We start from the raw sequence: 17,941 nt of genomic DNA, 5'->3' as shown, positions 1-17,941 counted from the left end.
CATAATGCATTATAGTAATGCTTGCTTTCAGTTTTTTCTTGAGTAATATATCCTTGTTTTTAGTGAGGTTTGTCATTAATTCACTGAATATCCTAGAGTTTTTTTCCATATCCCCAATTACCCATGGCTTAAAGCCTTACATTATATTATATATTTCAGGAAATAAAAACAAACTTAAGAGCATTCCTGGAGATATTATAAATTTGCAGAATCTCAGAGCTTTCCCTGTTAATATTACTGCTTGCATTTTGTAGTGCTTTCTTCATGGCTAAGTAAAAACAGACTTTAGCATTTCTGGAGATATATTAAACTAACAGAATCCCAGAAATTTCTCTGTTATTATTCTTTTTGCATCTTGTACACTGTAGTGGTTTCTAATCAATAGGTTACTTTGGTCCTACTGCCATGAAGGTGGTAAATACATAGATTTATTAGCATCTACAAGAGACCAATATAATCTATTGACCAAGCTGAGCCATGGCAAGGCGAACTTGGGCCCTTTCAAATGACTAATTGACCATCAAGCTAATGACAAATTGACTCATAGATGAAATGACTGTTAACTGCTTGGAGATCAATAAAAAATTTGGAGATGTGCTATGTTGTGTAACAAAGATGCCTGAAAGTTCAAGGATGTCAATAGCCTAATAGCCTAAGAATGGATGTAGAAAAGTCTCATGATTTTACCCTATCTAACCAAATGTGATAAAAGACAGGATCGAGACCAATGGCAGCTCTTCTATAAAGGAAAACGAAAAAAATTACCAGTCTGAATACTTCTGAAAAGGAAGTAAAGTGGGTGATTCAAATTCATAAAGTACATGTTACTCATCCAAAGTTACAGAAATGTATTATCTACACATGGAAAACAAATCCTCATCTCTGTATGAAACAAACTCGTATTACCTTTTTTTGTTCAATGCAGAAGGAAACTTTTGACAATATGCTGCTTGCTTTATATTACCAACATGGCTCTAGCTTAAGATATGGTAAATTAGAATATTTAAAAATTGACTCGAGTTACAATGATAAGGAAAATAAAGGTTTCTAAAATATTTGATCCCTCTAGTTTGCGAGCATTATTGAATCAATTAATTGCAATTCTGCAGAACAATAACCAATTTGTTATAAATTCATGTGTATTGCAATCATGGACATTTGTGGAGCCTGGAAACTAAAATGCATTAATTTCCAATACATTAATAGAATTTATCTATACTAAATGGTATATTTAATATTTTGCATGAAGAAAAAAAACAACTAAGAAAAAGTGCATGTTTACCCAGTTTGTATGAGACATTAGAGTTCATATAATAAAAGATTTCATTTGCATATAATCAAAACACAACATAAGACTGCAAGAAGAAACAATCGAAAGACTAATGAGAGAAACAGACAGACAGAGAATACAAGAGTATTTGATGAAGAACAAGATTGTAATTCACCAAAATGTTTTATCTTGTTCCCGATTGATTTTTACATGAAGAAATGCTTTTTTTCTTTAAAAATGAGCCAACGTCTATGCTTGAAGGAGAAGATGTAAGGCTCAACCAAAGTTACCAAACAGTTTTCTTCTCATGGACATGGATGGAGTAAAAGCATATCGATCAACTCAAAACAATTTAAGTTATACATGGTACATATGACAACACAGGTTTACCAAGGCCTATCTAATGTGCTTCCTCTTAATCGTCGCGCTAGTTGCATATCTTTAGTCACTGCAAAGGCATACACAAAAATGTCATCTTTAGTACCCAATAATAGTCAACGAGGCTTTGGATAAGTAGTTTTGTCATGATTCATGAAAATTAACAAAATACACTTACATGCAATAGGCAACTACTCCTGCGTCCTTAGTATAGTTCCTTTCTTGAGAAGATTATATGTGTATGAAATTCAAGAAAAGCACACATGCTTATTCTGGAAATTATATCCATAGTTTTATTTGAAAAAATCGCAGGCTCCACCATCCAAAATCTAAAGCCTTACAAAGGCAATTAATTCTAGCACATTTGATGGAAACCTCTATCTATTGATATGACCATACAGCACATCTTACATCAACACAAGAATCTTTGAAGTTATTGATTTAATGCATGGACATGGATCTACATTTATTAGCCAAAATTACAGGCAGGTGATACAATGCACTCTAGAATCAATTCTCATACTTTACTACTTAAGATGGTCACCATAGTGTTTAGATTCTCTTCTCATCAAGATATGATGATAATATATAATTCTGTTTCTGAAGTTTTCCTTACATTGCTAGTATGAAGTGTAGTTATAACTTGTGCACTCATTTATAGCATGTGTTTAAGAAAATTTTTCCTACTATCACGGCACTGTAACAAATAATGACCACTCTTATCTAGCACCAAGACTGCATCATAGAGATATATTGAGAAATAATTGGCAATAACATATATCAGTTAAATAACATTTCCAAAATGGTATTAAAATCACTGTTCTTCCACGGACCACTACAACCAGCCAAACATTTATTTTGCCTAACAAGAATGCTTTACATAAACTAATTTTAAATAATATAAGATTAGTCAACCAATCAGACTAAAACCTTTAACTTGCACATAATAGAATGGGTTAAAGAGAAGAGACATACTGATTGTAACTCTCTTTGCATGGATTGCACAAAGGTTGGTATCCTCAAAGAGGTGGACAATATGGTCTTCTGCAGCCTGGGTAATTGAGTTTGTCTTAATCAATAATTATACAAGGTAGACATGGATAATAACGAATGGAATCATATACACTTGGGTGATAAAGAGTGAACAATATATAATTCACAATTATACTTGAATAGTTAAGTGGAATTATCACTTCTCACCTCTTGTAGAGCAATCAGTGCCTCAGCAGTCCATCTGGATACACTATCAGAAAACTGAGCAGCTACTTCTCTCACCTGCAACATAAAATGTTACATCTGAGATCCACATAATGTAATTTCAGTGATTCAGTCTTCGTTACTACCAAAAACAAGGATAGTAAAAGCATCCAACTGTTACATATAGAACTGACTAACACGATCATTGCGCACTCATTATAACCAAAGAATAAGGATAGTACCAATGCAAGAGACCTTCCCATTGAGCCATACAACTACACCAACATCTACATATGCTCAGCACCAATGCAAGAGACCTTCCCATTGAGCCATACAACTACAGCAACATCTACTTATTTCGATACGCAACAAGGATAATTTTACAGATACAAGGACCCATACAAGAGTCTTTCATATTAAACCTTAGAACTACACCACTCAGGAAAAACAAGATAAGTAAAAATAGAAACTTCATAGATAAGACACAAATATACCACATTCGGTTTTGCTTAATGTAATCAGAGTAAACCACAAACAAAAATAACAACATTTTTGGACATTTACCATTGTTCAAAGTTAAAAGCATTCTATATCATACGAAATTCCCCAAATTTTGATTTTACATAGGTGTAATCTTGTGATTTTGAAAACCTTAAGAGGGTATTTTTATGTTATTTTAAATTCATCAAGAGAGAATCGTTGGAGAGAGAAATTTTACCAGCCTAGCAAATGGCATAGGGTGAATGAGAAAGTGAACTGTCTTTTGGTAATGCCTAATCTCTCTAAGGGCAACTGTGCCAGGTCGGAAACGATGTGGTTTTCTTTGGCGTTCAGGTTGAGCATTCACAGGAGTACTGGGGGTTGCTGGGGGTGTTGAACTATGTCTCTTTGGTCGCCCTTTGCTGCTTTCTACATCTGAAAAAAATCAATACATTTTATATCAAACAACGAAAGAAAAAAAGGGAGATCTGAAAGATAAAGGAAGGAAATACTGATATTTTCAAGGGAGATAAAGAAAGAAAATCAGATAAAGAACAGAAGACTTAATTTTTTTTCCATGAACATGGAAATGAGAGAGAGCAGAAAGTAAAGGTCATTGCCGGATATGCATATGGAAAATAAACCCTTCTGAGAAGGAAGAGAACAGATGCAATAGAAAACTTAATTCTCTCAAGAATATAGAAGATACCTTTGGGATTAGATAAATAACCCTTAAATAGACTGGATTAATGCCAAGGAACAAGAAAAGGATTCAAGATATCATGAGTTGCCATGGTAAAAAGACTTTATTCAAGAAAGAAAAGAAATCAGACCATAATTCTGATACATTATTGTGACCCTCAGGAAGAATGAGAAGAAGTCACCAGTACATATATTCAAAGGAAGATGGACAAGCGGATTTGTCTCAAGAAAATGGAAAACAATCAAGAAGCTTAAAACATGATTCCGAATATATCAGAATGAAAGAGAATACAAGCCACAGAAATGTTACCAATGGGAAATGAGGCCAGATTAGAAAACCTAGAAAAGATATACTAGGGTTTCTCATCAAAAGAGAGAAGGGATCATGAAACATTCCAAAAAGTCTAGTTTTGACAGTAGGTGAGAAGGACTCTGAGATAGAGAGTGAACAGATGCCACTAGTAGATTCAATGAAAAATGAAAATCCAGAAGACATATTTAGGGAACCATTGGAAAGAAGCTTAGATTTTTCTCAAGATAGGAGAGAAGGAATCAAGAATATAAACCAAAAAATAAATCAATCTACGTATTCCAAGAAAGATGAAAAAAAACTAAGTCACGTATTATCTTCAAGCAAAAGAGTGAAGTCTCAAGAAGCTTACCAACAACAAGTCTGATTCAAGAAACAATAGAATCAGTTCTGACAGAAAGTTAATGCTCCCACACCGAGGAGCGGATCAGAAGTGAAGACCCTGAGAGAAACTAGGTCACGGAACTTTGATTGTACAAGTGGAAACCAAAATTTTCCAGGTGGTGCAAATGCTCAGAAAGAAAGTGGAAACAGACTCTAGATACTTGTAAGGCCTCAGGAAACCATCGCGAAGCCTCAGAAGTCCTAATTCTAACAGATAGTTGTGAAGCCTCAGAAATCCCTAATTCTAACGTTTAGTCGTGAAGCCTCAGAAATTCCTAATTCTGACGTTTAGTCATGAAGCCTCAGAAAGCTCTAACTCTGACAGATAATTGCAAAGTCATTAAGAGATGATAGAATAGGTTGCTCGATTCAATGAAATATAGAAATTACAAATTAAGAGAAAGGAACACTTGAAAAGCGGCTCGGATTTTCCTTCAGAAACAATTCAATGTAAGGAAGAAAAAGCAGAAGCCACGGGTAAATTCAAAAAGTCGTGGAAATTGAGAAGGCATCTAGAGAATTCGTTGATAAAATAGTTCAGCAATAAAACAAGAAGCGAAAAAAGGAAGGATGGAAGAGAGAGATTGAGTGACAAGAAACCTGTATTTATCTGTTGATCGACATTGGAAGAAGAAGATACTTGAGAGGATTTTCTCGCCCTTTTCTTGCTTCTGACCATGGCGGACAACGCTCTTTCTCTACCCCCTTCTTAGGCTCCTGTCTTTCTTTCAAATCCTGGAATGCAGAGAGAGAAAATCCATGCCTGCTCAGCAGAGAGGGGAAGAGAGGATAAATTAGGGTTTAGCAGAGCGGAAACAGCATGGCGAAGAAGAAGCGAGGGAGAGAGAGAGAGAGCTGAACGAATCAAGCTTCCATCGTTTCTTTCTGTGCACAGAGAGAGAGAGAGAGAAAGAGAGAGAAACAAATCAAGCTTCCATCGTTTCTTTCTGTGCACAGAGAGAGAGAGAAATAAATCAAGCTTCCATCGTTTCTTTCTGTGCAGAGAGAGAGAGAGAGTCTCCGTTTTCTCTCTCTACTTTCTCTCTCTTCATTTTCCCGCCCGAACATTGGATTCTTCGCTTTTTTTAAAATAAAAAAATAAAAAAATAAAAACAAAAACCGCTCTTCAGAATGTCAAAACCACCCTCCGGCGGTATTCTTCCGACTTTTCCTTAATATCAAAACCTACCCTCCCGAGTCCCTGATATTCATTCTTTCCACGTTTTCCTTAATATCAAAAGTACCCTCGCTGGTATTCTTAACTATTTTCATTAATATTAAAAAACTACCCTCCGCAGTTTTATATTCCAACCTTTTTCCTAATACCAAAATTACCCTCCATTAGAAACAATGAAACCCCGTATGTTTTTCCTCGTCTACAATACACTCCAGTGTGGACAAGGAATCGGCAAAGGTTTAGTTTCGGCCTAACAGGTTTGGTTTGGCCAAACTGGTTAAGCCTTAATTGGTTTGAGTGTTTTCAAACTTGAACCACACCACTAAACCGGTTTAGGAACTGGTTTGGACAAACCGTTTAACACTAAACCGGTTTGGACAAACCGTTTAATGCTAGAGCCGTTTAGGAACCGGTTTGGACAAACCGTTTAAAGCCAAACCAGTTTAGGAACCGGTTTGGCCCTAAACAGTTTGGCTCAGCTTGAACCTTGCCTAACCAAGCTCAAAGCAGTGAAAGAGGCTCAAGCCTGAACTGAGTCAAACCGCCAAACCATTTAAAAACGGTTTTAACGGCTCGATTTAGTCTAGAGCCAAACCGTTGCCAATTCCTAGAGTAGACATGAAAGACTCTGAACGAAGCATGCCCAATGTGATTGGGTCTAGCTTCCAGAACCTCAAACTCCTTTCATCTATCTTCTTTGACATTCATCCCAGACACTTCTACCTCTTTCACCTTAACCGCATGCATAAAGAGCTTAAGCATGCTAGGCTCTTGTCTCCCTCTTGCCAATGCTTGTTCAGCAACATTCGCCCTTTCATACTTAATCCAATCTTGCTATGCACAATAAGAATCGTCGACACTTGTGCTTTGTTTATGAGGTAGGGTATCACCCTTTTGAGAACAAGTGTTTAATTGTAACTCCTTATGTGCTTGGACCGTCCTCCACAAGCTCTTTACATTGGCAAAATTCTCATTGAAGTCCATTAATGGCACCATTTAATTCTGGCACTCCTCCATCATCATCTTGTGATTGCTCATCATACATCAAGCTCAACATTTTGATGGTACATGATGAATGTTGAATGTGCCACACATATTGGGTCATCAAAAGGTATGGTTAGCAAGTGTCAATAATGGGATACTAGGATGTTCAACACAATCAAGGATATTTGTAGAGAAAGGAGGGGTTTTTTTGCTTGCTAGTGTTTATAGCATTGCCATCACTATCCAGATACATGCTTCATGTATATCACACATACATGGGATTAAGTGGTTCGCGTTGTCCCTTGAAAATTAATGTCTAGACATTGATTGATACTTGTCATATTGATGTGGATGCCAGCATGTATTTAGATCTTATAGCCTCGATTCATCGATGGGATTAATTTGTTTTGAGTTGTCCCTTGAAAACTAACGTCTAGACATTGATTGATACTTGTCATATTGATGTGCATGCCAGCATCTATCTAGATCTTATAGCCTTGATTCATCGAACAACTTTCGGGTTCATGCGCTTATCTATGTGCATGCCAATGCCTGTCTAGATATTAAACATGCCTCATAACGCTTTTCTGTAGCCTTGATTCATCAACACATTTGGCGTCGACATGCATGCCAGCATCAGTATATATGTTAAACATACTAAAATATGCTCCCTCGTCACATCCGGCCATCTCAATTGCATGTCGAAAGGCATCATGACCAGCTTCTACATTTCCCCATTTCCGACATGCGCCCAACACAGCATGCCATGTGACTGAATTCGGATGGAAAGGCATATTTTCTACTATTTCGGTCATATTCTCTACTTGGCCAGCCCTACCAAAGAGATCAATTATGGATATATAGTGTTCAATACATGGATTCATACCACACTGGCCATTGCTTATCACCTCAAAGTATGCTTGCCCACTATCTAAAAGACCCACATGATTGCAAGCATTAAGGACACTTTGGTAAGTGACACTATTCGGCTTTATCCCTTCATTTTCCATCTTTCTGAGCAAATGAACCAGCCCTTGGATATCACCTACCTGAGCAAATCCGGTTATCATCGCAGTATAAGAGACATCATCTCGAGTAGAGAGCTTTTCAAAGACATAGGATGCATCGATAAGTAAGCCCCAATTCACATACATGTCCACCAATGCACTACTAAGGAAAGGGCATCCCACCAAAAAACCCAATCCCTTCATTGTGATCTCACCGTGAATTTCACGGCCTTTTGCCTCAGTCCCTAGGCTGCCACAAGCTTTTAAGCCGAACATCAAACTATACGTATTACTTGTTATGTCTTCACATTGCATCCTTGTTACACAATCCAACGCTTCTTGGCTATAACCTTGTTTAACATATCCTCCAATTAATGTTGTCCAGGAGATGATATCTCGACTAGGCATCTTACAGAGGACTCCATGTGCACTTTCAATCAGGCCACAATGGACATACATATCAATGAGAGCATTCCCTATAAGAACCTCTCTTTCTAACCCTTTCTTGACAATTTCACCATGTATATATCCACCTCTCTCTGCAATTAGACAAGCTTTTAGGCAACACACAAATGTGGCAGAATCAGGGGAGATACCCTCATGACCTTGCATCAATTCAAGACATCGGAGTGCCTCTTCATTATACTCGCATTTTAGATATCCTGCCATCAATGAGGTCCAAGAAACAACATCATGACCTTCCATACTATCGAACACATCTTTGGCTTTTGTAAGCATACCACAATTAGCATACATATCAACTAAAGAGTTGGCAACGATACGGTTTTGATGAAACAACCCTCTACTCATAACTTCACCATGAATTTCTTGGCCTTTATACAACGCTCTGATATTAGCACAAGCTTTCAAGGCACAAACATATGTGACCACATCTGGAGTGAAATCCCAATGAGACTGAATCTCATCAAAACATTCCAATGCTTTTTCATCACATTCATGGCCAACATATCCACTAATGAGAGCATTCCATGAGTAAATATCTCGATTCGGAAGCTTATCGAACACGTCATGGGCAACACATAACAACCCACAAGATGTATACATTTCGATAAGGGTACTTCCAATAGAAACATCTTCATCTAGCAAACCCTTCTTCAAGACCTCAATATGTATTTCTTGACCTTTATATGGAGCTCTTACAATGGCACATGCCTTTAATGCAGACACATAAGTGACGACATTCGGAGATATGCTCTTCTCTCGCATTTCATTAAAGCAATCCAATGCTTCATTGCCGAAATGATGTTTCATGTATCCTCCAATTAGTGCATTCCATGAGACTACATCATCTTGTACATGAAGGTTGTTTAGGATCTCACGAGCTTTCTCCATGAATCCAAACTTGGCATACATGCCAATTAAGCTACTGGCAATGAAGGCATCTTTCTCTAGACCATTTCTACGAATCTCATGATGTAGATCTTCGCCTTTCCTCATATCTCTTTTGTGGGCACAATCCTTGATCAAGGCTAGGAATCTATATACATCAGATGGATTTCTACAATATCTTTTCATTGCCTTGTGAATGGTACCATGGAGGTCTTAACAAAGACCTCAATTTGATTGAGTAAGAAAAGAACACTATTCATCGATTTGGCAAAATAATTCTAACGCAAAAACTGGTCACCACGTCATTCTGTTATTTCGTCAAATACCTGCAAGTAAAAACATGACCCAACAAGTTGAGAAATAGAGATTAAAAAGGGGGGAAACAGAAAAGGGGTATTCCGGAAATTATCCAAAACGGTTTTAGGTGAATTTTGGTGCCATATTCAAAGAGGTTTTAGGCCATCCAGGTAATGTTTTTAAAACTCTGGATATTTGTGTAAATGTCCGAGTTCACGATGTTTTGGTATTTTGGATGCCCAAGAGGCCAAATCATGTGGGGTCATTAGTTGAACACAATCGACACCTCATGTGCGTGTGTGTGTGTGTGTGTGTGTGTGTGTGTGAGAGAGAGAGAGAGAGAGGAGAAATCTAATGAACTACAAGGTCATTTATTCAACATGTTAATATATTAGTTATGTGATCAACCACAAGGTCTCAATTTGAGTTATTGCTAAGGAATTTGTCATGGCTGTATGTGTCACTAGATAATTAAGAGGAGGTGAGAGTTAGAGAAGCTATGACAGCATTAGGTCAAGCAAGATTCATATCATTACAATCTAGATGTATCCTTCTACTTTCGAGGTTGTATAAAGAGCAAGCAATCTTTGTGCATGTCTCATTAGTGTTGTATATTGAATAAGGAGTCTCCTTGATGTTAGTTGTGGCCAACAACATGATCATCCATGTATGCATACTTGAACCCGTAATACAAGCTAGATGTACTATGGAATGTGTCCACATCTCTAGCCATCCAATGGGCTTCTACTCGAAGATTTTAATAATCGCATATTTGTTATGGTTCATCATATTTAATTGGTTAAATTATTTGAACATGCTTTAGACAACATCATCAAGTCAATATATCCATACAAGATGTGAGAGAATTGATGGGCTGTTAAGTTCACCAGTACGTAGATGTATTGTTCTGAATGAATGATCACAATGTTACCTTATTGTCAAAATGGCATTAAAATACATTATATAATATATTAACCCACTAAGGGTTCTACAACGTTATGACACCCAACAATTGGGGTGAAACAATGCCCAATAGTCATCCCTGAATTCAATAATAGAGACCATACATTTACCATATCAATCAATCATACATTTAAAAAATGGGATTGTAATTGTCTGGTAAAGTGCAATAACATGAACAAATTGTAAAGACCCAATTTCTACACATTAAATCATAAAGGGAAAAAGGAAAAAATGTGAAACTGAAACTTTTTCCTTCCTTAACAAATGAATGATGTTGAACAATTCTTTCATGATGGAGCAATGGCATAACAACTTGCCTATTGGAGTAACAATTCCACACTAATCATTTGCATAAATCCTATTCAAACCTTCAATATTTTGTAAAAGAGGTACATATAGAAACAAGTCTCAGGGGTTTCATCTAGAATCCAGAAGCGAAGCAAAAATCATTTACCCTCAATTAGAAACCCGATTAGATTGAGAAAAAGCTAATCATATTTTCTTTGGAAAGATTTCCTTTGAAAATGATGATCTATAACAAATTGGCTTCATATTATAAATACATTCACATGGCATAACATAAGGGGCATCATCAAGGACTAAGTTAACTTTGAATCTAGTCTTCTTTAACTGAACTAGTGTCATTACTACAAGACATTAATGGGTTTCTTCTCTCTGCATTGCCATTGTAGTCCATTGGCCTTATGCCGATATAGTCCCTATCTGCTGATCCCCAAATGCTATGGGCGAAAATTATAGCTCCGATGACAAAGAGAACTATATAAAAGCTATTTGTGCCGATAAAGAACCTAAGAGATTCTATCAAAGTTGGTCCTTTCACCTTTACCTTTTTAGCCTTCCCTTCCTTGAATTCTTGAAGAAACAAGTTGATGTATTCTTCAGCTTTCTCAGCAGTAAAATCATAACCTTCTGAATTCTGGCAAGGTGGCATACAAAATAGACATATTGAAGTCAGACACAAGCATGGCACCAATTTGCTTCCTTTATATTAAACCAATGGCATAAAGTTTGCCTTCTCAGGAAAATTTTGCTTTTTCATATCAGATGACGAAAGAAAAATTGCTTTACCTATGAGCTCTTCATATTTAACCCACACAATAATTTTGATTTGAAACTGTATAATTACCTCAAAATATGTGGAGTGGCCATCCCATATAATGAATCGAGGCAAAACAGATTTGTTGTCGATGTGAAAAGTGTCAGTAAAGGAAGGAAATTTAACTGAATCCACATGTGCAAAGATGAAGGCTTGGTTACGAGGAGCCAAATCTCGTAACATTCTAATGAATGATACAGATGGAATTGACATATCGTCTCTCAAGATAGCGAGGCCAATTGGTCGACCATGTTCACGCATATTCAGTAAGTTGTCCATTGTGACTTCATTCACCCGTGGCAAAAGGTTCTGTTGTACAAACCTCACCACATCATCATCTTTATCCCCTGAAAATCATAACAGACATAAATCATGATCTGTGATAGATAAGAAAATTATCCTGTCAAGGTAAATCATTTTGAGATTATTAACACTGTCTTTAACTATGAAAATATTTACAATTATGAAGCCCTTTGGAAAGACACAGAAATTAAGAATACAAAATATAAAGAGAATATTATTGAAATTTGAAGGTTTCATGTTCCAACAATCAAGATGAAGAATGTAAAAATTTTAATACAAAAAAAGACCAAGTATTTGAAGATTTCATGTTCCAAGATGAAGAATGTAAAAAATTTAGCACAAAAAAGGACCCAGTATTTGAAGATTTCATGTTCCAAGATGAAGAATGTAAAAAATTTAGCACAAAAAAGGACCCAGTATTTAAAGGTTTCATGTTCCAAGATGAAGAATGTAAAAATTTTAACATAAAAAAGGACTGAGTATATTAAAAGGTTTAACATTCCAACAATCAAGATGAAGAATGTAAAAATTTTAACCCAAAAAAGGACAGACTATTTAAAACATTTCGCAGTAGACTGTAGAGATTCTAATAACTATCTAAGATTATTAGCACTGGGAAAAATAACCATTGTATAGAAATTTAAAAAGGTGTTATAGAATTAAATTGAGCCAAGAACTGTAGTAGAGTTAAGAAAACACCTGTAAAAGGTCCATAATGAACTTCTATATCCCCTTGAACAGAGTGAGCAACAATAGCAGGAGCTTTGCCAAAGCCAAACCTCTCCATTGCTTTCTCGGAAAATTGCTCTAAGACCAGAAACCATGCTTTGTTTTTATACTGTTTTGCTAAATGTGAAGAAATAGCAGATTCTTTCATCCCAAAACTAATAAATATGGGGAAACTTGAATCATCATTTTGCATAAACGTTTCAAGTTCAGCCTCATTCTTTAGCACTTTCACATCAGGATGAGACAGCTTCCAAAGATGAGAGGAAAGAGATTCAGCTTTGCGAGGACCCTTATAATCAATTGGAATTCCTCTGATGAAAAACTTGAGTGTCGGATATGCCCTAATGGAAACCAATATTTACTTTCTACATGCCGATATAAGCAACGCTAAACCACTATTAAGTGTATTTGCCCCAAAATACCACAGTTGTTTTATTTTATCTTGTTTTCTACAAATTGCTACACATTTTCCTTAATCAACTTGAGCACACAAAGAATCAAATGCCTTAATTTAGAGATGCAATGCATTTTCCGATTAATCAAGATATAGGCAAACATAAAAAATTAAAATGTGTGGCTTTCTGGCATATATACTTTTTTAAGAAAAAAGAGTGACCATTTTAAGATTTCATTAACTGAAAATAATATATCAAGAAACAATAGGCAGAAAGGTACCTAACATCATATTTCGATGCAAGTTTGGCATTTTGTTCCACATTTACTTTTGCAAGGATAATGGGTGGGGACTTCTCTGCTAACCCAGGAGCAGCTGCATCCAGCTAGTGTAAAACTTTGTCAGTTAATGATCAAGTTTAGGCAAACATTTCATTACTGTTACTTCTCTATGCATAAGATGTGGTGCTCTTCTCACAGGATGTTTACGCACACACAGTTCACATCATTGAAGATTTTTTGTAGTGAGATTGGCCTATCAAAGGGACCAAATACATATGATAATCACGAACAAAATTGCCTCACTTACAAGGACAAAGCTAATATTTATACATTGATGTCCCTGCCAACCATTTTTGGGGCACATGCATAGGACATCAGTTGAAAGCTGGTTGGGTACATCATCAATCTAAATACAATCTCAATAACCTTCAGAGATACCACACAAAGATCAAATATTTCAATCCATTGGTAATCCAAGCCTTGCTATATGGAGTGGAGTTATACCCCGTCCTAATGGGAGAACATTGCGAAGGTATGTAAGTTGTTTCTATAATGGCACCTTGTGGCTAAGGTGGACCACACCATACTTTGGGACACGCCAGACAATAGGGTGAATACAAGATGGTTTACAAGATGGAATGTGGCAACACTACTTGAGGTACACACTGATTATATACTCACGAAGGACATCAGATCATGCATTACTTATTCATTCACAGCCAAATGGGACGAGAATGCCAAGAATTGCAAACTGCAATGCAAGTACACTCACAGAAAGCCAACATGATGGGATGCATCCAACCACGTTTTTTCATCCTCCATGCCATTTAATTGGAGAAGAGTAATCACCCTCCGCACTCATAGTCATGATAGGATGAGGAGCATCTCCCACAACAATTTGAAGCATTCATGACCATCCTAACAATGCTTCTCACCATCAAATTGTTGTGCATACCAACCAGGCTATCTTGTAATGCTACTTTTTCATCCAATAGGTCATATCTCTACCCTTCTAAGGATATTAAAATATCACCATTCTTTTCTTCTCTCTCAATTGTATTGTATTAATATATACAATACTCACTCTCAAGAAGCAATCGAAAATATCCAAAGGACACATCAAAGCAAAAACCGTTGTTCCAATTGGACACAGGATATGAAAATTTTGTTTGGAAGTGGGATGTAACACATTTCATGATGCATCAATGGATTCTTTGTGAATAAGGCCTTTTTGCAATGCCAATGTATCATAACATAGGGAAAATGTGGAGGCTCACACTTCATGCATTATAGTACATACGTTGCGTGTAACTACAAAACCATATTCTTCATCAAATGGGGAAGTTGCACGCATCAATATATGTTAGAGCCCATTCCATTATCTACCATCCAAACCATTGCTTCCATACAACTTAGTTCACACTTATTTTCATGTGAGTCAAGATGTCCACAGGTGACAAGTCTAGTCGACTATGCACATTTCTCCTTTAAAAACATTTGAGAGTCTTGAGTATCACATTTTGATACAATGCTCCACCTTTGATCACATTCGATTATGCTTTCAATACAGCTTCAACCAAACGCAATCCTTGCACGAATTTCTCTCATAGTCACAATGTGCACTCACGACTGTGAGTCATGACATTCATTAGTAAGGTTCTTGCAAATTGAGAGTTGTTACTCACATTCACATGTATTACATGAAAAAATTGTACTTTTTGGCCTCATACAGTAAAATCTCTCTCTCTCTCTCTCTCTCTCTCTCTCTCTCTCTCTCTCTCTCTCTCTCTCTCTCTCTCTCTCTCTCTCTCTCTCTCTCTCTCTCGCTCTCCACACCTTACACCTTTCTGCTTTCTGCTTTCTATGCAAGATAGGCAAGCCATGAACTAGCCATCAAGGAAGGAATGTGGGAAATATATACACATACATACATATTTGGTGTAACTAATTTGTGGCATGTATGGGGGAAAATAACACCCGTGTGTTGAGATATCTCCCATTTCTAAAATATTCGCCTTGCATACTGCCGTAAAGAATAATAAAGTAATATCCAAAAGATTCAATGATCTATGAAGAAGTGAAAGATTCTGAATTTGATGCAATTTGACATAAGGTCATATATATGTGTATGTATACAGACACACACACACACATATATACACACATATAATAATACGCATGTATATACGTATGCATAAAGAATTTCTCTCACCTCAGGAGATAGCCTCTTGCAATGGCCGCACCATGGAGTGTAGAAATCCACAAGTATATAGTCATGATCGGATATAGCTGAATCAAAAGTGGTTTCAGTAAGTTCAAGTACAAGGGATCCGCCGTTTCCATCAATTCTCACTAGAATGCAGGAAAAAAAGAGGATCTGAAGAAGGCAGATGATGGCTAAGCTGCGAGGGCTGTCCATGGATCGATTTCTTTTGCTTCCTCTCCTCCTCCTAGTTGCACATTTTCTTTGCAAAAACTACAAAAATAATGCCTTCTAGTTTTTTATCAATTCACCTAAATAGCCTATTAGGACTCAGGAGTCGGCAACGGCTCGGCTCAAGCCGGAACGGAGCCGTTAAAACGTTATATTAACGGTTTGCTGGTTCGGCAGTTTAGAACAGCTCGGTTTGGCTTGAGCCTTGCAAACTGGTTTAAAGATCGGTTTGGTTTCATTTGGTTCATGTTTGAAAACTCCTTAACCAATTAAGGCTTACCTATATTGGCCTTGACTTATTTGGCTTGGACAACTTACAAGGCCAAACTAGTTAAGCCAAAACCAACTGGTTTCTAATTCCTAGTCATCATATGGAGACCTAACTCCATTTTGTTTTGAGACAATATCTTGTCAATCTTTGAGATTTCTAGTGTGTGTAAAATAACATTCATATACTCGCCTGAAACGATTGAATTCAAGCATATGTTGAAACATGAGAGAGACTCGAAACAAGCAGTGGATAACTATGAATGTCATACTCTATGTTCTCAAGGATTTTTGAATAGCAATGCCTCTAGGGGAATTTTGAAAGTTCCACCTTTTCCCTTTTGTTATTGAATATACATGTATTGATTTCAATTCTTTCTCTCATCTCCTCCCCTGTAATGGTTTATTGTTTGGTTATTTCTCTCTCTTGGCAATAAATTCCAACATCCATAAGGCTCTCTCTCGTTTATGAAGCTTAAATTTACTTGCGTTTTTCCAATTATAACACAAAACTTGTTGCCTTCATAATCTTTGAAAGTAATAGTAGGTTGCTTGTCCTAAGTGTGTGAAGGTTAGAGAGTCCCAACTAAGGAGATTGAGCTCACACTGACACAATGGGTTAACATTTGTAGTGCTTTTTTGCCCACATATAATTTGCATTCACATCGATTCATGAATCATTCAAAAACAAAGTTACAATTGAGGCATGTAAAAAAGGATGAGAATTTGCACCAGTGTTTGATCAATATTCTTCTCTTATTGATTCATGCCTTAGCAATAGGAGAATTTCACCAAATGAACGTGAAATCAACCCGCGTACAACTTGATTAGAATCTCTTCCCTATGTTGTTAACTAATGATTTGGAAACATGTCATCGTGTGTACAAAAATATTTGGGTCTTTCTTGAATCACATGGTCTAACTATTGGTCTATATGCCAAATGAAATAACTTATAGTTCCTACTCTCTCAACTTCCTAAATATTATAATATTGCACCTTTGCTCATTTGAGAAATCATTTCTTAAGATACATCTTAGTGCATCAATATTGCTATTTAAAGTAACAACTAAACTTCAATAATGAATGAGAAGTTTGATAAAAAACTACAAGTTTATGCACATGGTTGATATACATTGTTATTATATCATAATAAGATCTTAGCGTACCCTCCAATGTAAAGTATTACACCTTATAATAATTTTCTTTCTAAATTTTTGTAGCGTCCAACCAAAGTTATATTTAACTATGGTAAATTATGGGAGTTTGCACTTAAGAGCAATTTAACATATTCCTAAATTTAACAGTTCTTCAATTATGTTTGACTTGGTAGTTGTGATGCCTTACATGTTATAGCTTTTTAGTTAGTTTGACTATATGCTTTTTCTTGTGGGTCCTTCGGGTTTTTTTGAGTAAAGTTGGGAATATTTCCCAAGGGGGGAGTTTAAAGATATCCCACGTTCAGTTAAGAGTAATTCTCATGCACATTGGAAAATACTTCATGGGTAGAGGAGTAGGTTTTCCTCCACCCATAATTTGAAGGAGAAAGAAAGATCCATGAATAGAGTGAAATTACATGAGAGACAATATTGGGCCTTAAATGAGAAACTCCTAGACAAGAAGGTTACTCTATAGGAAAAATAAGTCTCAAAAGAGTTGCACTTCAAAATTATTGTATTTTTAAATAGGAATAATAATCTCAACCTTAGCAAGTAGGGGCAAGTAGGGATGATTCAAAAACTAGAATTTTGGTACTCTCGATCTCTCAAAACTCAATCATATTGTTATCTAAAGCTAATCCCATATTCATATGCGTGTTCGATCCCTTGATCAATATCTATCTATGATTAGAAGGCTCGAAAATAGGAAAAACGTTGTGTCCTCTAAAAAGGAGCCGCTCATTAGCTTCAATCCATTTG

At 36.4% G+C, this 17,941-nt stretch overlaps 3 protein-coding genes across 3 annotated transcripts; all 3 read right to left on the bottom strand.

Moving 5' to 3' along the window:
• Nucleotides 1-1,440: 1,440 nt before the first annotated feature.
• Nucleotides 1,441-5,731, bottom strand: LOC147851129 (uncharacterized). Its single transcript, XM_087335945.1, has 5 exons — nucleotides 5,322-5,731; nucleotides 3,564-3,760; nucleotides 2,849-2,923; nucleotides 2,624-2,699; nucleotides 1,441-1,718 (listed from the first exon to the last, which is right to left on the bottom strand). Exons 1-5 carry the CDS (start codon nucleotides 5,398-5,400, stop codon nucleotides 1,657-1,659), a joined length of 489 nt encoding a protein of 162 aa, XP_087192071.1. The 5' UTR covers nucleotides 5,401-5,731; the 3' UTR covers nucleotides 1,441-1,656.
• Nucleotides 5,732-7,445: 1,714 nt separating this feature from the next.
• Nucleotides 7,446-9,347, bottom strand: LOC147851128 (pentatricopeptide repeat-containing protein At3g03580-like). The gene has a single exon (XM_087335561.1). It carries the CDS (start codon nucleotides 9,345-9,347, stop codon nucleotides 7,446-7,448), a length of 1,902 nt encoding a protein of 633 aa, XP_087191687.1.
• Nucleotides 9,348-11,017: 1,670 nt separating this feature from the next.
• On the bottom strand, nucleotides 11,018-15,793 carry LOC147851127 (protein disulfide isomerase-like 5-2). The gene is made up of 5 exons (XM_087335924.1): nucleotides 15,536-15,793; nucleotides 13,324-13,427; nucleotides 12,619-12,989; nucleotides 11,647-11,963; nucleotides 11,018-11,436 (listed from the first exon to the last, which is right to left on the bottom strand). Exons 1-5 carry the CDS (start codon nucleotides 15,740-15,742, stop codon nucleotides 11,116-11,118), a joined length of 1,320 nt encoding a protein of 439 aa, XP_087192050.1. The 5' UTR covers nucleotides 15,743-15,793; the 3' UTR covers nucleotides 11,018-11,115.
• Between the last annotated feature and the right edge of the window lie 2,148 nt (nucleotides 15,794-17,941).

This window comes from Azolla caroliniana, unplaced genomic scaffold (genome assembly GCF_043228905.1).
Source record: "Azolla caroliniana isolate FFs.n. ecotype wild unplaced genomic scaffold, voAzoCaro1.0.p SCAF_20, whole genome shotgun sequence".
NCBI lineage: Eukaryota > Viridiplantae > Streptophyta > Polypodiopsida > Salviniales > Salviniaceae > Azolla > Azolla caroliniana.
This window is presented reverse-complemented; position numbering and strand designations above follow the sequence as displayed.

Excerpts from the sequence above, each read along its gene's own strand:
- LOC147851128 (XM_087335561.1), bottom strand. The coding sequence starts at position 9,347 with ATGAGGAAAGGCGAAGATCTACATCATGAGATTCGTAGAAATGGTCTA.
- LOC147851129 (XM_087335945.1), bottom strand. The coding sequence starts at position 5,400 with ATGGTCAGAAGCAAGAAAAGGGCGAGAAAATCCTCTCAAGTATCTTCT. Across the intron at positions 2,700-2,848 it reads CACTGATTGCTCTACAAGAG|GCTGCAGAAGACCATATTGT; the intron begins GTGAGAAGTGAT and ends TCAATTACCCAG. Across the intron at positions 1,719-2,623 it reads TGCAAAGAGAGTTACAATCA|TGACTAAAGATATGCAACTA; the intron begins GTATGTCTCTTC and ends ATGCCTTTGCAG.
- LOC147851127 (XM_087335924.1), bottom strand. The coding sequence starts at position 15,742 with ATGGACAGCCCTCGCAGCTTAGCCATCATCTGCCTTCTTCAGATCCTC. Across the intron at positions 12,990-13,323 it reads GCATCGAAATATGATGTTAG|GGCATATCCGACACTCAAGT; the intron begins GTACCTTTCTGC and ends GGTTTCCATTAG. Across the intron at positions 11,964-12,618 it reads TCATTATGGACCTTTTACAG|GGGATAAAGATGATGATGTG; the intron begins GTGTTTTCTTAA and ends TATGATTTTCAG.